This window comes from Corvus kubaryi, unplaced genomic scaffold (assembly GCF_017639235.1).
Source record: "Corvus kubaryi isolate FWS band 111438036 unplaced genomic scaffold, C.kubaryi_AGA036_p1.0 66, whole genome shotgun sequence".
Lineage (NCBI taxonomy): Eukaryota > Metazoa > Chordata > Aves > Passeriformes > Corvidae > Corvus > Corvus kubaryi.
In genome coordinates, this window is record NW_024582054.1 from 29,893,567 (window position 1) to 29,916,389 (window position 22,823).

Sequence of the window (22,823 nt, forward strand, 5' to 3'; positions counted from 1 at the left end):
GGGGACTTTCAAATGAATTCCCAGCTTATTTCTGCATCTTCTGTCATAACTTTGGGGTATGTTTACTAAATACTGGGGTTTTTTTCTTACACAAACATAGTATCTTAAACATGTGCAGTTCCATAAAGTCCTTACTTCATTACACACGTTGTCCCCTCTGTGGAGGGAGTGAGAGAGCAAACAGTTGGATTGTGTAGCACGTTACTGGAAAATGTTGGGAGACTATTGTGGTAAATTAGCATAAAGTATAATGTGTTGCTGACTGAATTCATACTGCCAGATGAGAAGGGAATGGAAGTTGTGTTTTCAGGGTTCAATTAAACTCTTCTCAATGTATAAACAGGGCTATAGAAATGTATATTTTATATGTATGTATATTATTTAAGCTAATAAATGTGAATATTTTAAAGTATAAACCTGATCTCTTAGACAGTGGGTTATATATGTAGAACAGCTCTCACATAACTATTTGTTTCACTTGAGAATGAAGTATTCCTGTGACTTCTGGGATAAATTAGTGGGTCAGTATCAAGCAAAGTAGCAATTCTGGCACTTGCTCTGAGCCTGCTTGGATAAGAGTTATGTTTTGGGTTTCCTGTGCTCTTGGTTCAAGCTTTTTTGCAAGTGTCTGAGAATTTCTGTATAAATTTCACAGAGCAGCTCTGTAGTTGGAGCAAAATGAATATTGCATATTTTATTTGGACAGATGGCAGTTTCAGAGCTCTTACTAAGCAAGATACAATTTCTGCATTCTTACAGGAAGCGTGTACAGATATATAATTTTATCATTATTTCATTATGTACTTAATGCATTGAAGAAATGAATTGCAATGCAAATCCTGGACTGCCTTGTGACTGCATTTAAAGTGGAAGGTAACAGTAAGATTGCTGTGACGTGTTTGTGTTCTTATGTTTAATGATCATTACAGAGCACAGGCCTCTCATGTCATGCAAAAAAAAATTGTGATCTGGTAAGAATCTTATCAAAAGAAAGACAATAATCCTCTTAAGGATTCTTCTGTCTTAGGTCAGGAGGACATCATGGGGTTTTTTGCAAAGGTGTTTCTTAGTGTCCTGGAAGTTGTAAACACTTTTAGATTTTTCTGCCATCCAAGGAACCTGGAAACAATGTACTGTTCAGTATAAATGGTTGGTCTTGCCTAATATCGCCATCAATTTACAATGCAAAAAATAAATTAAATTGTACACGTTGTAGCAAGATAAAGCTGAGGCTGCAATGTAATCCATCATTCTCTCTAAAATTAACAGAAAACAAGTATGATATAAAAGAGATTTGAGCATAGCATGACCAAGTTGAAATAAGGAGCTGAGACTTGGTGTCTATTGATGTTTTGAGTTCCAGTGCTCTCCTAAGAATTTGTGAATGGAAGGAGGATGGCGGGGTCCTAGAGAACAGCCAGGCAATTAAAAATACACTACCAAGCACCCTGAAGAACTGTTAGAGATTTTAAAGGAAAGGAAGACAGCAGTAGGGTGATCTCCATGGAGCATAAGCTACCATTGTGCAGCTTTGCTCTGTACTGGGTGTTTGAGAAATCCCTTGGAGAACAAGGTGGCTTTGTTTATATGGTGTTCTTGCCTCTGGTCTTTGGGATGTGATTTAGAGTACAGGAGCTGAGCACATAGGTAAGTTCAGCTTGCTTTCCATTTGCTCTACCTGTAGCTGCTTTTGCTATTCAAATGCCTACAGAAAAACCTGACTAATTCTGGTGTGCAACTCCTCCTGGTAAGGGCTAAAAGGAGCTGGTGGAGGGCTCTGCACTGGAGGCATTACCAGCTAGAACTGAGCAAAGTTGTAAGGAGTAACACTTAGTGACTAATCCTGGGGTCTCATGAAACCCAGCTGCAAGGATTTTTAATGTAAAGTCAGTCTTGTGTTTGTAACGGAGCATGACGCTAAAATTTGGGAGATCTTTTAAGTTTGTGGATATTTTGATTCTTACACTGAGAATGTTCTAACAGCTCTGGGAGTTGCGAAGCATGAGCTGATTGTACTGTGTTTTTAGTGTTGTCTCCCAGGTTTGTTTGGTTTTTTTTTTTTAATACAACTGGGTAAATTAACAGGTTTATGTCAGAAAAGAACCAGAAACAATAAACTGTCCAACAAACAAACAAAAAACCAAAGTGGAGAGGTGCTTATGGTTATGTAAATGTACAAATTAGAAAACAAAGAATGGGGATTTTTTTTTTTTGTCTTTTTCTTTCTTTTTATAAAGAACATTTACAATCCATTGCTTTTTTTTTCCTTCTTGGAGAAGACTTGAAGAGTAACAATTAAGTGTTTCATATGTAATGCTAGATGGTGTTAGGCAGAAAGTATGTGGCAAAAGTATCCTGATAACTTCTTCACAGGTCAGTGTTTTCAAGTGGCCGGACAGAAAGCTCTCTTTAGTGACTGCTCAGCAAACTCAGTGACTTCAGCTCTCTGAGTGAAGGGTAGCTTGTACTTTGAAAGTGCCATTCAGTAAAAACCTACTTAAAACAACTGGCATGAGCTTTCTGAACCAGCATAAAAGAAACTTGAGTCACTCCAAGAAATTGGCCACAGTAACTCTGTGTTTCAGCAAAGTATGTTTGTCTTATTTTGGGACTTTTTGCCATGTGTTTAATTTAGGGAATTGAAATAGTACTTTTATGTATTTTTGCCAGCTTTCTTGCTTCCCTGAAAAAAAAGAGAAATCACCAATAATTGTTTCTGAAATATTAGTAAAAATTGGGCGGAGGGAGCGAAAGTAACCTACAAAACCTTTGATTAGCCTGGGGCTAAAATATAAGTGTTAATTTGATGTCTAGGCAAACTCACCGTAAGTAATGTAATTGGATACATTAACATGTCAGTGTCAAGAACCTCCAGATATGTGGCTGCTTAATCAAATCTAGCCCCTAACCTCTAACTCTTTCGTTCTTGTTTTGCTTAAACACTTTGAGCTACTACTTTTTTTCCTTTTAAAATATTCTGCTATTTTCATTGTGTTCATATTCTCCAAGCAGTTTTTTCTCTGTCTTCCAAGTCTCGTGCTCTACCTCATCCTCTCTCTTTTGGTCTTTTAATAATTTTTTACGTTGTTTCCCTGTCTCCTTTAGTTTCCCACTGTGTACCCTTCTCATAATATTCACAGCTACTTTGCTGTTCCTCTGTATCTAGTGAAATGTTTTGTTACATTTATCTACCTGCTCTTTTTCCATCAATTTTGCTCTAAAATCTTGTCATTTGAATCCTTTTCCTTACCTTCTTTTTTACCTCCTTTAACCTGGATCATTTTTGGCTTGAATGTGCTTGCAGGTAGAATGGGTAAACTTTGACTGTCTTGGGGTTATTTCATTAAACTCATCCCATTTCTTGAAGAACTAATGTGGAAGTGTTTAAAATTTTGTCAGTTTTACCTAAGCAAGAAGGTATTGCTGGTTGATTATGAAGAGACACTGTTCTGCTGAGTGGGGATTATCAGTCCAAGCATAAGGGATGCTATATAGGCCAAATATGTCATGAGTCTGTCTTTTTGTGGGACAGCAAGCAGTATACTAAAATACCCTGGCAATTGTCTTCCATTAATTGCTCGGGAATTCTCACTATCCTCCATGTATTTCCTTGATTACATATTATCCAAGACGTTTGATGTAACTGTTTCATAACAGATTCCTCGTGTAGGTCAGTGAGTAGTGAGAGTGCCCAAACTTATAAAACCTAGGGCGCCCTGGAAGCTCTCCCCTCAGTTGAGGGTGCACATCATCAATGCCAGTTTGCACTAATGTAGAGCCTTTTCAGCGAGTATTCATGTAATAATGTTTTGTTATGGCTCATAAATAGCTTTGACAACCAGACTTGTGGTCTTGGTTCCCTTCCAAGTTGAAAGATATTCACAGCACAGACATCACTAGGGAGAATGAGCAAGTGTTGGTCACAGATTAACAAAGCGTAGCCTAAAGGAGTCTCTTCCTTGAAATTTTGACTGCCGTGGCTCTGGATTGAGCTGTATGAAAATAAAGAGATTTAAATTATTGCGTGCACTATGCCTGCAGTGGAAGTAGGCAAAAGGTTCAAGTGAAACTTCATAAAGTGTAAAAGTATAGTTTTTAAAAATATGGTTTATTACATTCTTTTTATTGTCAATTTTTAGCCCTTCATCCATTTATTATTCTATTCAGGGGCTGAAACTCGAGCTAATACTACTATATGAGTAAAAGCAGAATTTTGATTAATACAGCTACATTACAGATTTTGGCAGTTTATATGACTAAGAATACATCTATTAAGGAGTACTCCATGTTGTTTGTAATGCTGCCCCATCTGCACTCAAGGCACTCAAATGATATGTTAGAGGTACGCTGAGTTTAGAATACCCACCCTAGTAAATGATGTTTGTTGAATGTCTGTGAGATGATTGGGGGGTGTTGTAAGCAGTGGAGGGATTTGCAGATCCAGGATCCCTGTGGAACTACCCGGGAGACTCCCACTTGGTGAGAATTTGCTCAGTTTGATTAGGGGCAAATTTATGGCCAGGGAAATAATTCTCAGTTTTGTGACAGATTATTTGAAGAGACACTGATTATCAGGAAATTGGTGGATTATGTCCTGTGTTGCGCTTCTAATCATGCAGTTTGAATGTGCTGGAAATAGTATGTTAATGTTGTGCTTTTTCTTTCTGCGTGTGTTCACTCAGGAGAGTCAGCTTGAGTTTGTCCCACTGTATTTATTGCTGTGTGAATAATTGTACTAGTTAGGTTTTACATATTTGGAACACAGTGTGTAACTGCTGCCCTGCCTGTATAATTATTAAGTCTAGAGAATGGGTTGGGGAAACAGCTTTGAGAAAAGCGCTTCTTATAAATGAATGATTACTGACTTGGCAAAGCATTCATAATATTGACAGCCAGTTAGAAAAATTAAATCAATGCAATCAGGATAGTGATTATTTTTCTTGGGAAGTGTATGTGTAAGAAAGAGAGCAAACATTTGTACTTCTTGGAATGTTAACACCAGTATTCTACTGTGAAAAGTGAACTGTAGAAACATGGTTGTTCTGTATTTCAGGACTATAAGTTAGGGAAAGTTTTGAGCTGGGTGTTGCTAGACCTTCTCTTGAAGTGAACTTCTCAAAGAAAACCAAAAAGCTTTCAATTTCAAATTTGCAAGTTTTATTGGAATGGAAGGTAACTTCTTCCAAAATAAAATCGTCATAGTGATTTGTGAGAGTTAGATGTAAGAGGTTTATGCACCACTGCCCGCTTTGTGCAGGTGTGTCCTTGATGCAGTACTTGGTTATATTCAATGTTATTTGGTGACTGGCAGCAAAGCATGAGCAGTTTGGGGTTTGGGAGCTTTTTATATCACAGGGAGATCTTACTTAAATAGAGAAAGAATTGTCCTAGGTTTACTTAGAAACTGGAAGATATGAAAACTAAAGAAGAATTGAGGAATTATTTTGCCCTTAAGTCTAAAGGGAAAGTTGAAATTTTGCGGTTTAGTTGAAAGAGGAAACAATCTCAGAGGTGGAGTGAATGCAGAGTTCTCAGATGTTGGGACATTATAAGGAAGTTCTTAAAATTAATGTGAGTGAAAATGTTATTAGTCTCTCGTCCCCATTTCAGATTTACATTGGTTTTAGTATGTGTTTTTATTTTTCATGTTTAGTGTGGTGTTCGCTTTTACTGTCGTACAAGAAGATGATGCTAATTCTCCATGCAAATGTCATCTTCAAGCTAATGAATACCAGTGATGTATATACTGGAAGCAGTAGTTATTCTGAGAGCATTTTGATTTTAATGATTCATAAACGTTCTGATAGTGCCTGTGTGGGTGAAGGGTAGCATGTGCGAGCATACTCTAGTTCTGCTTAATACTTCATATGTTATTACATCTTTTGTCTTGTTTTATTCTGATTTTGGGCCCTATAACTGCCCTGTATCGGCAATCCCTTGGCTTTCCTCACAGTTGCCATGCTGCTTTAAGCAGCTCAATTCCTCCCTTCATCTTCACTTCTTCACTTCCAGCATTGTATCCTTCATTGTGAAAGGACAGGCAGGAGTGGATCAGGGAACTGATCCACGTGCTCCCCCTTCCTGGTTGTTCACTTGCCAGGGAGAGGAGAGCCATAGCTCACTCCTCTGGATGCAGTTTCTCTGGTGCATGGTTTGTTTCTTATAATAGAAAATGAGTTACTTGTAAATTACTTTAGTTGAAACATGAATGTAGTATAAAGATTAATATGTTTTTATCGATGTTAGAGACTTGAAATAAAAGTGTGCTATCAGATTTTATGTCTTTAGTTGATAAAAGGATGCAGAGTCAGAGACTGATGAGAAGAGATGGGCTGGTTGGATTAGGATTATTTTGGGAAAAGGCTATTAAGAGAGAAACAGAATTGCTTTAGCCATTTAGGAATTAGTATTTCAGTTCTTGCAGTAACAATTGTTGTCCATGTCTAATAAAAATTATAGTACTTTCTGTCAGTTTTTCTGATAACTTTATAAAAACTTGACTTCAAGGCTCTGATTCTGTCTTGATTGTGAGCATTCAGATGTAGTAGTGCTTGCTTTCACTAAGCCGATTTCTTTTGAATCTGTGAATACTCACTGTATTTCAAAAGCTCTGTACAGTTTTGAATGGCTAAAGAGAAAACTGACAAGCCTGAAAATTAAATTGTAGCAAAGACCTGAAAATGAGGAGAGTTCTCACAGTCATCTAGACAGTAACTTACCGCGCTTTAAATTTTGGTTTTAATAAATGTATACTCCTCTGTGCATTTGACAGAAAGCATGCATGCCACTTAATAGTGTCACTTTGATTTTATTTTATGGTTATTAAAGTATTAGGTGTATTTACACAGATTTATTAGAGCGGTTGCTAAATTTTCAGTTCTTTTATGTGAAAGTAGATACAATGGTAGTATTGTAGGTTATTAAATTTTGGGACCTAAATGTTTGGCTGTGTGTTAGCACAGGAGTAAAATTCATTGAAAGCTCTTGAGTATCTGCTGAGAAGAAAAGGGTTTGCTGTCTTTCATCAGCCAGCTGTGAAAATCTGTAAGGAACTGTGTGTTTCATTCCAAGTTGTTGCATTAAGGAGTTCAGGAGTTCTGCTGTGGGGTCTGTAGGTCTGTGCCCCAAATACCAGAAAAAGAACCTCCCCACCCCAAAATTTCAAACTGGCTAATGCCATGGTCTGTGTGGGAAGGCTGGGAACGTGGAATACTGATTTTGTTTATTTATACTGCCCTTTTCTTATCTTAGGACCCCCTAATTTTTCAAGTATATTTACTCTCATACACTTTTCCTGTTTCCAAGTACAAAAAACCTCAGGTATTATGTGTTACCCTATTCCCAAGGCACCCCAAATTCCCAGGAACATTGAGAAAAATTACTGAGCGGAACTTCTTAAGAGCTGTGTTCCCTAGTGTGAGTGGCAACTTGCTCAATAAAGAAAAGCAGATATGACCTGAACAATTAGTTTATGGGGTTTTATTCTGTGGGGCTTTAAGGTTCTTTTGTTGTTTGTTTGTCGGTTTTTTGGTTGGCTGTGGTTTGTGTTTTCTTAGCTTGCCCCTATGGTTCGTATGGCCTGTTGATGTAGTCAGACTGGCATGAATTTCACGTAGTGTTTTAGAGTGGTTTTTCTTGAGAAGAACTTAATTATATTTTTTGTTTTGTTCCCACACCTCCAGATATTTAACTGGAGAAAAGAAAACAAACTTTTATGACTTATTTTAATGCTTTAGTAATTTTAAAATTTTTATTTAATACAAACCCTGCTTAAAATTAGTGTAATCTTGAGTCATATATATGAGTCTGGTTTTAACTTGTGCTGAATTGTATCTTAATGGATTCCCACTTGATTTCAGCCTGTTTTTCTTTGACTGTAATGTCCTTGTTGGTCAAAGCAAACATGTAAAAGTCATGTAGAACAGTGCAACCAAAACCCCGTTATAGTCATGTAACAACATAGATTGTATTGATACCTTTTAAATATTTTCAAGGTCTGTGGTGAATTATAGGTAGTATAAGAAGGAGTGGAAGTTTTAAAAATAATACTTTTGAAAAGTAACCAATTGCACTTTTTATTTTTGTTTTCTTTTTCTCAGCCTGTATATAAGGCTGTCTTTGGAAGAAATTTTTCATCATTTGACTGTTGCCTGCTTGTTAATAACAGTGAATTCTGAAGTCCATTCTCATTCTTTCTATGATTTGAAGGCAGGTAGTCAAGAAAGCAGTCACAGAACTCTGCTTCCCCAGGCCCTTTATGTCCTGTAGGGCTGTAACCTTAGAAAGGTCGTGTATAGAAATGATCTTTTTTGTAATGGGTGAAGGCTAATGAGTCTCTGTCTCCTTGGCTCGTCTTAGGTTTCAGCTCTGCCTGCTCTGAGGTGTTTGAACGTGTGAGAGAGACCTGGCCAGTGGAATGGTTTTAGGATGCCTGGTTTTGGGACTGTCAGTATTCCCGAGGTGTTTGGAGAGGATTCTTCTCCCGTGTAGATTCCTTTTTGAATTCTGTCACTACTTTAGTGCTGTAAACAGAAACAGGTTCAATAAATGGCTGCATCTTTATTTGTACTGCAATCCATGTTTATTCTTTTTAGTGTTTAAGCACTGGTTTTAATTAAATTGAAGCACTGTGTTTAAGCAAAACAGATTCATGGTACTTAAGCCTTAAAACTACGTAAACTACCACACAATTACTAACAGATTCCAGCATTTGCCAAGTATTCCTTACTAGGACTTATTCTTGTGTCAGTAATAAGAAGTTCCATCTTAAATTGGCCTTTTAGAAGTCCAGGTTTTAAGAAATAAACATAAATTCTTTACTATTAAAGTTTTTTTAAGGGAGATCAGGAAGGTTAACCAATGGATTTTGGTGCTGAGGCAGGCATTGGTGCATTAAATAAAACAAGGTAGCTCAAAGGAGGTGAAGTGCTCACTAGTCTGAGGGCAGACTTTCAGAATAAAAATGTGGATTTCATTTCTGCAACTTTCACTATTGATATCCTATTGTGTACATGAATATTGGATAAATGAAGCTGTCTGTGTATTCTTTCAATGCATTTGGTAAAGTAACCAACAACTAAGAAGTTGAAATTCCTTTTATTATTATAGTAAGTCTTTTTGTTTGCTGAGAATTAAGCAAACAGAGCAAAAGTAGTGAGTTCTGCTTACTTTATTGGTCAAGCACATATTATTTTTTGTGAAAATGTTCCAGTTGATGCATGTTATGTGTTCACAGTGCAGCAAAAAAATCCTCACTGTATTTCAGTGAAATTGATTTTGCTGTGGGGAGTGTCAACATGGAGGTAATGATTGAAACTCAAAAGTTGCTTGTGGAATTGCAGTCTTGCTGTGTATTCATATGTATGCATTAATGTGTATTCATGCAGGGTTATAAATGACACAGTGTTTCTAGAAATATAAATTAATCAAGCTCAATGTGTTTGACAGTTTTTTCATCCTTCTTTGGAGTGTAAGTTAACAATGGCGAATACCAGCCTCCAGTCAAAGTAGTGGTTTATTGTAAAATTAAGTCTTGAATGCTGGTGTGTTTCCATTCTCTACTTCAGCCTGGACTTTCTTCGTGAACTTTATTTTCCTAATAGCAGGTGATGATTAAATTCCTTCTACAATACGTTCAAGATCTCAAACACACAATAGTAATACAGTTCCTATAAGTGGTTCATTTGTTAATCTGAGCTCTGTTCTACAAGATTTGTATGAATGCTGCTTTCCTTTGAAATTGATCTTCAAAAAGAAATCCTGTTTTGTATAATAAGATGCCAGACTCACAAAGATTTCCTTTCTTGTTTCATAGACGTTCCATCTTCAGAGCAGCCTGAACTGTTCCTAAAGAAACTTCAACAGTGCTGTGTCATTTTTGACTTCATGGACACGCTTTCAGACCTTAAAATGAAAGAATACAAGCGCTCCACTCTTAATGAACTGGTGGACTACATTACAATAAGCAGAGGCTGTTTGACAGAGCAGACTTACCCTGAAGTAGTTAGAATGGTGAGTTCCTTCTTTCTCGTGGTATCTCTTTAAATACACTTGCAATTCCAGTTACACACTGTGGGCGAAATTGAACCCTGGAGTAGGTGGATTAAATTATGCCTTTGGCTTGTATTTGCTAATACACATTGCTTGGGGATAATTCTTTAAAGACAAAAAGATTAATTTTTATATTTTTTTAATTAAAGTCAAGTAGATTTTGGTTATTATAGTGTCGCAAATGTATGAAAGGAAACCTGGATTGTTTCCCGATGGAGAAAGACAGCAGCCATAAAATCAGAGTCCCTCATGTTTCCTGCAATCTACCTTGCCTCTCCTCCCCAGTATAAATAATGGAATAATTTTTGCAAGTTTCTTATCTTTCTTTGAACTTTCTCCAAGCTCTTGGGTGTCTACTTTAGGTGGAGATAGCTTAAAGTATGCATGGGTAATAATTTAAAAATAATAAATGCTAAAGATGTATAGAATTGTTGTGAAAATTTCCTGGTTGGGTTATGTGGATTCATAGCAGGTGCTGTTAGAGTGAGCAAGATTGCTCAACAATAAAGCCATACCTTGTATATATAAATGGTCAAATAATAGCATTTTCAATGTAAAAATGGAAACAGTACCAGATGCTGCATGGTGAGGAATGTTCATTGCAACTGGAAAAATCAATCACTGCTATAAAATGTTTGTTCTGGACTACTGTACAGAACCCTTAAACCTGTTCTCTAAATGAGAAAACAATTAAATATAGATTTGGGGATGTCAGTTTCCTAATGATACTGTGTGATTGTGGAATCCATGGCCTGTGTGCTGGAAGAAGAACATGAATAGCTTTTGCATTGCATTGTGTATGTTTCTCACTTCTTTTCTGACACACAGATACATGCTGTGTTGCTTGTCTGTAATACTTAAAAATAGCTGTAAATTGTGACAGCACCATCAAGCAGTTAATCATGAAGGAAAAAAACAGAATTAAGTGTATATGAAAAAATCCTAATACGGCTTCTTTGTATGTATGCATTGTCAGAAATCCTTCTCCCTCTCTCTATCCCCCTTCTGCACTGGACCAGTCTTGTGAATGAACTGCTTGCTGTGTTATTTCTTCAGTATGTGATTTCATGCACCATTCAAATACCAGCCTGAATACAGAATGACTATTTTTTTTTTTTCCTCAATTTTTCTGCTGGTGCTGCACTGTAGTTCTAAATGGTTTGCAAATGTTAGTTTAATCTAATGTGTACCCCTTGTGATGAGCAAAATGTATCATACCCTTTGCATGGAAAGGATGTTGATGCACAGATAACTTCAATAAAATGGGGGGCTTCTTCTGTGTGTAGCAGATGCCTCCAAACTCACCCCTCAGAGAACTTGGTAATTTTTTTTAGCATTTTTGTTACTGAGGTTGTATTCTTGTGTCGACTTCGGTTATAGTTGTTTACTGCAGCAATATCTCGTGAATAAAAACTCTGCAATTTAGTCTTGCCTTTGCTTGGGCCCTAAGAAACAAGAAGAATTTAATTGGTAATTGCTTATGAAGTTCAATTTGAATCATAAATCAAAGTCTATGAAACAAGGTGATCTTGAACTATGGAAGACGTGCAAAACCCCTTTGGCATCATGTCCTGCTGTCCCCACAGTCACTTGTGTTGATTCACACAACAGTTTTTATCTTAAGGAAATTATGTATTGCCTAAAGAGTTTAAAAAGCATGGTTTTAAATAATTTCTCTAAATACAGTCTGTATCTATGATATGGAGGAGTTATTGGAAAGAAAGATACAGCTTGAATCTTTCCAGTGGATTTCATAGAGGTTTACTAATGGAGCTTAAGAAATTCCAGTTTCAGCTTAGCTCCTTTTTCATAGAAAACTGTTGTCTCATCTTTTCCTTTCATTGCATCATGCCCTTCTTTATTCTACTTTCTTCTACTTTCCATTTGTGTTGTTGAACCCAGGCTGTTTTCAGTGCCAGGGTACTGAAGCAGGGGAGGACTGTGAATACTCTCATGTCCTGTGTGTTTGGCTACCCAGTGCCCCCTGACTGTCCAAACCTGGATTTTTTTATAAATAAAAAGATGCCCAAGTATTTAGGGAAGTGAACATGATTTTTTTTCCTAAAGAATTTCCGTAGAAAATAGTATTACTTAGATTTTGGATGAACTCTAGCCTGCAACAGCCACCTCAGCTTTGGGGAAGGTGTAAGCAGTTGAAAGCTGGAGTCTCCTAACTGTGCCTGTCACAGCCAGTGGCGTTCTTGGTGCATGTGCTGCTGGAAAAGCACTTTGGTGGTTATATTCCATGGGAGCAGGATGCAGTGCTCTGCTATCGAATTTGTGTGAGTGAATCCATAGCAAATGCATGAATGATTCTGTCGATCGTCCCAACAAATGCTGTTGCAGTGTTTCTGCTAAACCACATGGCCGGGGCTTTTGAAGCTTGCAGGTATTTTGTTTTTTGCACATAGGCTATCTGGAAAAAATGCTTTTTTTCCTCCTGGTCTTTGCCTATAAAAGCAAGACATCTTCACCACTTTGAGCACAGTTACAAAGGCCCTAGAGGGAAAGGTAGTTCCTCTAATATTACATAGAATAAGTTTTCAGCACATACTGCCTGGTGAAGAGATGGCATTAGTTACTTTGTGCTGAAGCACTGTTTTTGCTGTAACTTGTTCTTCACAGTAAGTGCAAGTTCTTTTTTGAAATAGTTTTGTGCCCATAATCATACACCGAGACAGACTTAAATGTGCACAGTTGACTTCATGAGCACAGCTACCGCCTTCGTGTGCTCTTGGGGATTTCACCAAGGTCTCCAGCTGTGTTCACAAGGGAGCTGTCATGTTGACAGTCTCAGACCTGTCATAATAGTGAAGAAAACAGCAGTATCTGTGTCCTGACCGAATTAGCATCCCCACTGCCTGCCTGCCACAATTGTCACGGGAGTGTTTCCACTGAAAGACCGGGATCTTAAAACTGATCAAAACGGAGCCCGGGTGTTCTTTGTCCCTTTGAAAGGTGTCTTCCCTGTTATGTTTAGTGTTTATGAATCTAGGAGTTAATATTTCCTGCTTTTCCCTTTGGGCTACTGTGATTTGGAGGTGAAGGGGAAAAAAAGTTGTTCTTTTGTGAGTTTTAGCAGGAAACTTTTTCCAGGAGCAGGAAAAAAAAGGTGCACCAGTCTAAAACTGGTATTTTTAAAGTTACTAATAGAGAAGAATTAATACCTAAAGTGTTTTCTCATCTTAATCATCTAAAATGTTCAAAAAAGTAGCATCTGTGGAAGAGACTTTTTTTGGTTTAAGGTTTTATAATGTATGTGTATGTTAATGATCTCTGTTTGTGACCCAAAATACCGGGCTAGCAAAAGGTTGCCAGTAGAATTCTTCAGAAGAGCTGAGATTTTAAATTGCTTCTAAAATATAAGGGTTTGAAAAAGTCATTTGTGGTAACCAGATAACTTACGGATGTTTTTTATGCCAACCATGTAAAATTTATGCCATTAAAAGCTTTATGCATGCTTGTAATATCACATGTTTTCATCTTCTTCTCTTGAGCATGTGATATGATGTTGTATATAGCTAAATGTGAAACCACTTGGCTGTTTGTCAACCTGCGTGCAAATCTGCTTCCTTAAACCACTCTCTGGCTTGATACAGTGTTTGGCATGTTATTTGTTATTTTAAAAAATAAAACGGAATTTCCTAATGGCCACCAAAGCAAGTTGCAGAGGGCTCATCCCTGTCATCAATACCAGTTGATGGGAAGAGTGATTGGGATTTGCATTAATGGCCATGAGCTGAACAGATTTATCCAGGAGGGTATTGCTCAGCGTGCTTCCCCTGCAGTTTGATGTGTTGTTCAGAAGGGCAGATGACATTCTTTAGAATTAGGCAAGTGCTAGGAAAAATGGCCTTGCCAATTAAGCCACGCTCTGCTAAGAAGGAAATGCTAGTAATAGGACTTTATGAGCCAATTATTGGACACTTAATCTAAAATTTTTTCCTGTCTGAGCAAAATGTGGAGGCTTAAACTAATGATACTGATTTTGCTGGTAGATTAAGCAGTGGTAGTTGAATGAAATAAATGTTTGTTATTATCTGTGGTATCCTAAAGGGTGTATGGGGTAGAGCTGTTTGTGTTTTATGGGTGTTAAGACATAGATTGAGGAACCTGATCTATTTCATTAAAAAAAAATGGATGAAAAAATTGACAAGCTGTAAACAGAGAAGTCTGGATGAATCTTTGTTGGTGAGCAACCTCTCAGCTCTCCTGCTTGCTTCTTTAGAAATTGTAAACCCAGGCCCTCACGTTTAGGTAACAGCAGAGTGTGTTTGCCAGCCCACAGGAGATGGCTAATGAAACTCTCTTCAGATACATCTTTTAGAATGGAATAGTGATACTGTGTTCTCTTTTCCAAGTGCTGAAATGCCTCTGGCTTCCCATTGTCATCTTTATCTTTTCTGTAATGGCAAATCAAGTAAAATAAGACTGTAATTTCTATATAGCCAAAGTGAAACATCATAGGAGATGTCATGTGGCATAGAAGCTGTGTTGAGCAACACAGGGAAAAGAAACTTGGTTAGAGCAATACCCAAATAAGCTCAAAAAATGCATTTTAGAGGTCAGATTCTGGTTTGGGTTTGTTTGGTTTTCCCCCCCCCCCCCTCTCTTCTTTCTACTGACATAAATCTAGAGAGATTGCATTCCTTTTTACTGCAGGTTTGTCTCAACAGATGTGAAGGCAGAGTCTGTTCAGGAGTTTGTTTGTGACAGACCTGTTAAACATAAAGAATATCTTGCTAAGCCATGATTTTTTTAGCATGTTGAGGAACCTATTTTTAGGAAGTGTTCTAGCTGTTAGACTTCATAGGCATCATGGTTTTTATATTTTCTATAGCTTTAGCTGTGTCTTATGACTAAGTATGACATCTTTTGAGTTTCTGTATTAAAATGTTCTTGGATAGAGGTTTTTCTACAGGTCCACCTATATTCAGTCTTACCTTTTGATTTAACAAAAACCCTGTATGTATGTTTCTGTTGCTTCTTGTATTAGATTTCAAAATATAATACTGAATGTCATTTTGAGTTTAAGGGAAATAAATGAAATCATATACTCTCACAAGAATTGACAAATTGCATCCCTTTCTAATGCGAATTTTATATAAGTTCAGGAATTCTGTAAAATATTAGGAATTAATCTTGAACTTAACTTGAATCAGTGGAAGTGGAACAGATTGTTTTGAAGCCATCTGAAATGCTGAAAGGAAAATGCAGTGTCCTTTGACCACCCCCCCCAAATGTTTTTTGATTGAAAATTGTCATGTAGGTGCAGCCATAATGGAGCAAGCATGCTATTGTTAAAAAAATACGTAAAAATCCCATCATATTTTAAATTCTGTTCTTCTTTCTTTAATGTGAGGGTTATCAGTTCTGTAGAAGCAAGAAAAGAGTCTAACTTTGATTTCTTTTATGCATTATTTCCAAATACTTTTGTCAGATATTTTTGTTATTCACATTCTTTATACACCTAGCTTGTATTAAACGTACAATGCTTATTAAAAGAAGAGACTCTGATGATCTGTGCTCCTCTCAGAAAGTCAGTTGGAGGCAGCTCCTCTTGCAGCAGTTGTCCCTAATAATTTTTCTGGACAGTCTGTAATTACATTTACCCGTATCCATTATTCCTGCAGTTGGTTACATACGCCTTGCATCTGTCAGACCTTACCTGCATAACAGTTCAGTGATTAGGTCTAAAGCAAAGAAATAAACTGGAAAAACAGTTTCTTGTTCCAAGAAGCACTTGTGTAGACCATAGCTGTCTTTATTTATTTATTTATTTCCTGAAAGGACCTTTACATCCCCACACCCTGTTTTGGCTGTGTCATCCTCTTAAGTACCTTTCAAGTATTTTGTCTACAGACAAGCACAGTGTCAATCTTCTTCTGAGGGATTGTCTTCCTGGGTTCTGAGTTGTATGTTTTGTTCTTCAGTGTGGAGTCCAAGACAGCATGAGTTTTGTAATGCTGTCTAGAGTTCAAGTTCATGCATTGGCAGGCTTTCACGTGATCTGGTGCCTGCTCTAGAGGTGAAGGGCTCTTTCTGCTGGTACTGTGCTTTAATTTGTCCAAGATCCTTGAGCTACTGCTATGATTTTTCAGACTGTATTATAGAATTGCCTGGGCACACATTAAATAAATAATTGTTCTATTGAATCATCTCAAAACTTAGTTACAGGGAAGCAGTGAATGGGGTTACTAGTAGGGTGCCCAGATATAGTTCAGGTCTAGGTGACCTAGAGTGGAATTGCAGAGCTCCAGTTTCCAGCAGTGAGAAGGTTGTACCCAGGGCTGCTGCCTGGGCTGGGGTCTGGGCTAACGCTTCTAATTCAGATCTTAAGTGTCATAATCCACCTTGATTCTTGTTATAGTGAGCAAGGTTAGAACAAGGGGTAATTGCTTTAAACTGAAAGGGGAGGACAAAGGGTAATGGCTTGAAATTGGAAGAGGACAGGGACAGATTACATGTTAGGATGGAATTCTTGACTGTGAGGTTGGTGAGCCACTAGCACAGGTTGCTCAGAGGAGCTGTGGCTGCCCCATCCCTGGGAGTGTTCAAAGCCAGGTTGGATGGGGCTTGGAGTGACCAGGGGTAGTGGAAAGTGTTTCTGCCTGTGGCAGGGTGGGTTGGAATTAGATATCTATAGAGTCCCTTCCAACCCAAGCCATTCTGTGGTTCTATGAGAAGTCTCAGGGTTTGTAAATGGGGTTTCTTTTGGGCAAAACATCTACTGCAGGAGTACAGCTACTGCTTTTTTCAGTGTAAGAGATGACTAGAAAGAAACTCCTCCCTCTAAACACACATGGTGCGGACACTGCACCTGAGCACCAGCTGTTTTGTCCTACAAACCCTCTCTTGTTGCAGTTCCTGCCAAGAGAAGCATTGCCCAAGGATCTCAGGTTTGTTGCTTCCTCATCTGTATGGGTGGAAGTTGCTACCGCCACTGAAGTGGGTGCTGGTAATATAACAAGTTTAGGAGCCCTGATCCAGAGCTAAATTCTTGCAGGTTGTTGATTGAATTTTTAGGAGACTTAAAAGTCAAGGGAAAATGAGAAGGATTGTTTTCCCCCCAGCCTGTGGTCTGGGTTGTTGACTGTGTTCACAATCCAATGTAGTTCGTTTTGATGCAACCAAGTCAAAAGCAATGCTGCTGGGCAAAAGAAGGCACATAATATTAAGCCCTGAAAGAGTGTATTCAGGCAAGCAGTGGTGCAGAAGAGAACCTTAGCATTGTGGATTGCTATCGTGAGTATCTTAATATGAATTTCTGGTACAGTGCGCTGTTCAAAGAAGTGAATGTCGATAAATTAATACGACAACATGCAGGAAAAAAGAGGGAGATGGTCTGGCTTTTTATGTATACCCCAGTGCACTTGTGCACAGGTGGGAGGTCAAAGGAAGGAAGCAAAAATAATCACAGGATTAAAAAGAAACAGAGAAACCAACAACTGCCCGGGTTTAGGAGCTTTGTTTTTCCATTTAACGACACAGAGGTTGAGAAGTGTCATGTCTATGTAAAAATACCTGTATATAGATAGACACATACTGCATATGCAAATAGATACACGGGTGTGAAAGTGATCTGGTGGTTTAACGAGAACCAGCGGGGAATCAGGCAGATTCAACCTTGAGATCAGAAGGACTGCTGTAGTTAAATTAGTAGTAAAACTTCAGGAGAAGAGAGCTGGTGGAATAGTTTGTAATCTTTTAAGATAGAATTAGATACTACATTTTGTAAGATGTTCTTTAGTCAAACTTCTGGGAACAATTTAGTGGGTTTTATGGAGAGATTATAGCTGAGTGACTGCAGTAGTTGCTTCAGGCTCTAGAATATGTAAATCTGTAAACAATATTTAAAAACTCCACATTTGCAGATATGTTTCAGAAGGACAGGTCCAGTGTCTTTTCCAGGGGCCAGTGTTGTTTCCACGTTAGCATGGCTTCATGTTATGACTTAATTACATTTTATTGCTGCTCTATGTTGTTATTGTGCACAGCAGTTAAACATTGTGAGCTGAGATACTGGGTTTCAATTTCATATGTACATGGGATTTATTTGGATGATTCTCCACGTATTTTTAATTGAAGAACAGGTGTTCCCTGTAAGCTAAATGAGTATCCACTTACCCTGGTTTTACATCGAGAATGTATTAAACTTTGCAGTGTGTGTGTTTGTTTTCATTTCAGGTTTCATTCAGGAAGAATATTACTGATAAAAATCTTTGTTTCAAGCAGCACAGAGGAGAAGTGCTCAGCTGCAACTGAATTTGTGAAGTGTTTCTGTTACAGTTTTGTCACTTTTATAGCACTCCAGTGAGGGACAAAGAGAGCACTTCTCCTGACATGCATTTTGACTTCAGACTTGAGCCTCTTACTATCTTCTTTTCTAAAAGTTGTTTCAGATATAAATGTGGTGATAAAGTTTCTTGAAGCTTGATGCTTTTAGCTGTATATTCATAATTTTGTAGTTCTGCATTGCCAAGTACCAGCCATCAGATCTGTTCAGAAATTGCAGCTCACTCTCTGGGGGGGGTACAGAGCAGCCTTCCCTGTCTTGTTTGTTTTTAATGAATTGACGCTGACTTGTAATTGCCTGGGAGAGTTTTTGTCTTGCTTCTGGTTGGAGGTAGATGTTAGATCAGACCTTAAGAAGAAATTCGTTATTAAGAGGGCAAGTGAAGCCCTGGCACATGTTGCCCAGAGAAGTTGTGATTGCCGAAGCCCTGGAAGCCAGGCTGGACAGGGCTTGGAGCAGCCTGGTCTAGGGACTGGCATCCCTGCCCATGGCAGGGCATTGGAATGAGATGACCTTTAAGGTCCTTTCCAACCCAAACCATTCTTTGATATTGTGAGTTGTGCCTGAGTGACCCAATGACACAGAACTCGGAGATTTTTGGGCAGCTCCAGTCTAAAAATCTGTTGCTTCAGCATTTCCAGTTTGATCTTGGATGTTTTCGATTCAGTGCCAATGGGTAGATTTAACTGCTTTCTTAAATTGATTTCTGGCTCTTGGGTGTTCAGATTCTGCGTGGTGGAGGAGCTGTGGTGGGCTTTTGTCCACCCAGTTTGGTGTGTGCTTCTGAAAGGTACAGCCATGGAGAAGAGGGTGCAGGTGTTTTTGAGGACGTAGAGGGGACATCTGTCTTGATACAACTTTCTAGAATATTGGAGTTCTGTTTTGCCTTCCAAAAATATCATTTGGGCTTGGAGGCGTTCCTAATCAGTGGCAGGCGGAAGTCAGTATTGATCCATAGTCGTTTGTGTTGGCTCTGGGAGAGGAATCATTGGGGACTGTGTATGCAGGCTGGCAAGGATGTCCTTTGGCTTGATGATCCAAGAGAGGTCAGAAGAGAAGTGATTCAGCTATCCAGCTGAAGGAATTTTGGCATGCTGCTTGGGCCCAGGGATAAATCCTAAATAGCTACCTTATGCCTGTCTGAGAAAAAGTCTTTCCAGATCTGATGTAGTGTATTCCTGTCTTAATGTGGTGGCTGTCAGAGTCTCCAGCATACAGCTGGGCAGTTCATGCATGGAAGGACTTGTTGCCTTCAGTTCTCCCTTAGAGGCTTATAAACATTAACTACCCAGAGGCTACTGATTTAGATAAGCATGCTATAAATTGACATGGCATGTAAATGAGCGATCATGCTGTGTTGTGGTGATTAATGTAACTGTAATGGCACACATTATCTCCTAAAGTTATGATAACCTGGGGAAATCACTTAAAGATAACCTGTTCTGTCTGTTCTCCTCAGGAAAATATCTGCATTTTGGCTCCACATAGTTTATCTTTACTCCTAATGCAAAACAGAAAATTAAAGAGAGCAAACTGCATACTAGGACCATATTCTAGCTTGCACTGCATTTACTCCTGCATGTTCATTTTCTTATGCAAAAAACCTGCTTTTGAGTTGCCTTGAGACTGGCATTTTTTAATTGGTACTCTCCAGAAATCATACTAATTTTGTCCCAAGCTTAAGATCCAGGTGTCAGTGCTGGCACTTCACTAATTGTTGCTGAACCTCTCATACTTCTGTCATGCTGCTAAGGCCCTGGCACTAACTGCTTGAGGCTTGGTTTGACTTAAATTAATTCTTACAGGAATTTGTCTTTGTTTAGCTTTTCATTCTGAAAGTATGTACTTTCCCTTGCAGGTTTTGCTTGTGCCATAATTCAGTATTTGTTCCTGTTTCTAAACAGAACAGCTGATGAGTGATCTGTAGGTACAAGTTTCAATAATACATGTATAGTTAAATTTGCAGAAAATTTTCTTTCTTGTTTCAAATGAAGTTTAAAGCAGAAAAGGAAAAACAAAAACTGCCTTTGGTTTTCTTAGTTTCTTATTTTGATCCAAATCCTGAGAGAGCTTGGATTTTTGACTGTGAAGCATTAACAAAAAACACTTGAGTTTTATTTTAGAATCCCAGATGTTTGGATTCAAGGTACATTTCCCAATTTTTACTTTGGAATCCTTTGGGCTGTCTACCCTCTTTTGCATTCTGCCACAGAAACTCTGTCTTGCTAATTCTGATCACTCTCTTCCTCTCCCTGCATTTTCGTATCAGGGATAATAGAAGGAGGAGCTCAGGAATCCTTGAGGAAAGACAAACTGTAACATGTGTGTGTTCCTGGAATAGTTGTTTGACCTCTCTTGAGATTAGAAATGTCTTTTTGTGAAGGGGCTCTTGAGAGAAGTGAATGAGTTGGGGAGGAGGCTGGAGGAAGGAGAAAAAGATCTTCTCCTAATGAATGCTGGCAGTCACTTGGCAAGTGTGGGTACAGGGCAGGAGGAGGAGTTCAGTATCCGTCAGCATAGGCTGGAGTAAGTGCTGTGTCTTTCCAGGCTGAAAGCAATGCCGAGCTTTACAGAGTGGGGCTTCTGGAAAGCCTGCAGGACTGGAACTGCAGTGGCACACACCCTCTTGTGGCAGGAAGGGACAAGTCCCAGCACAAACCAGTGTGGCCTCTTGTTTTTTGTGCTCAGTGGTTTGCCTTGCTTACTCTTTTGTGTTCACTGAACATCCCTCACTCGGGTGCACCACATGTGCTTTCTTTCACTTACCTCTTTCGTCTTTCTCTTTATGCAGTGCTTGAATCTGTTCTGTTTATCTTGCAAATTCTAAAACTTCACCCTATTTCAATCTGGTTTTATCAGTATTTGGATTGTATTTAAACTTTGGGCTTTACAGTGCCCTGTGTCACTAAGTTGCCAACATATTGAAAATATGTCTTACAGACTAAAACATTTACAGGGGCAAAAAAGCTGGAAAAATAAACAAGGATGCTGAAGAACACAATGGTTTTGTTTCTTAAATGGCTTAAGTTAGTCTGAACTACTATGAAGGGGTCATGTATAGATTAGGGGATAACATGCTGCTTTTCCCAGCTGTTTGATTAACCAGCTTAGAGATGGGTCAAATGCGCAGGAGCAGAGCACAAGGAAGGCACATCATCACCTTCTAAGTGCAGAAAGGGCCCTATAGCATGTATGCAGTTTATCAGATTTGCTGCATAATAAGCTGTATGCTCCATTCAGCACTCTAATTAACCTAGGAAAGCTCTCTGGCTCAGTCTTTGCTGATAGCATGAACCTCACAAAGCCAGGCAGTCTCACCAAAGTACCTCTAAATAAGATTAAGCAGAGCGAGTCAACCATGAAATAAAATGTAGGCTAAGTGTCGAGCAAATACTATTATTTGCTTTCATTTAGTACCAAGTTCTGTACTTGGCATGAGGTGTCGAGGCATTTAGTGTGTGAGTAGCACTGGCAACTCCTAGCAAGTGCTGACAGATGAGACCTTAATCATTAATGTTTCTCTGTACAGACAAAAATAACCAAGAGTTGTATGACAACACTTACAACAAGTTGATGGTATTTGCTACAACTCTTAAGCAGTCCTGGCTCCTGCTGATGCCCATCAGGATTGGAAATTACATGTTGGTGGGCTCCTCTGGAACATGGTGGCAGACTGGGTAATGCTGAGATACCAGAGGAAAGAAAAAGAGCCAAGTCTGGTGGCAGGTTTGTAAAATGACAGGTTCCTTAGCCCTGTGCTGTTGCTGAAGATCCTTGTCAGACAGCGGGAAAAGGAAATAGTGTTTAGATTATGGAGGATAGAGCAGGTACAGAAATACAGAGTCCTGGAATCTATTACCTGTTCGAAAAATGGATCTCATCCTCCTTTCTTTCCCTTTTCAGGTATCTTGCAATATCTTCAGAACTCTCCCACCTAGTGACAGCAATGAATTTGATCCAGAAGAAGATGAGCCCACCTTGGAGGCATCGTGGCCGCATTTACAGGTTTTTGATTATTTACCTCAGAAGAAATTCTTGTCATTGCTTAGTGTATCTAATAATTTTCTCAGCTTTTTTTTAAACCTGTGAATCAGAACTAGTCTGTGAGGCACTAACATTTATTAATACTGTTTATGATTCTAATATAGTTCCTACAGAGATGGGAGAGAACTTCGTGATATTTGCAAAATGTTAGAGCTTTCTTTCAAAATTATATTGATGGTGTCCCTCATATTCCTGTTTTCCTTCATTGATTTAAAAATTCTTTTGCTTTCCCAACTGCTTTGATGCACAAGTGTTTTTCAACAACTTCAGCAAGAGCATTGTGAGGATGACACTGCTGGCAGTTTTTCTTTACTGAGGGTGGTTAATATTCATACGAAAGTGCACAGGTGTTGGCAGCTGATCAGAAAAATGAATGAGAAGCTGCATCCCTATCTAAGTTCTCCTTCGTCTCCCCGAGTCAAGTTTTGCTTCC

General features: G+C 38.6%; 1 protein-coding gene across 5 annotated transcripts in view; it reads left to right on the forward strand.

Moving 5' to 3' along the window:
* Positions 1-22,823, forward strand: part of PPP2R5E (protein phosphatase 2 regulatory subunit B'epsilon) — a 74,175-nt gene that overhangs the window by 31,757 nt on the left and 19,595 nt on the right. For all 5 annotated transcript variants that reach the window (XM_042047817.1, XM_042047816.1, XM_042047815.1 and 2 more), the window contains 2 exons: positions 9,815-10,011; positions 22,250-22,351. In XM_042047817.1, coding sequence (XP_041903751.1) covers positions 9,815-10,011; positions 22,250-22,351 — 299 coding nt within the window. The remainder of the gene's footprint in view (positions 1-9,814; positions 10,012-22,249; positions 22,352-22,823) is intronic.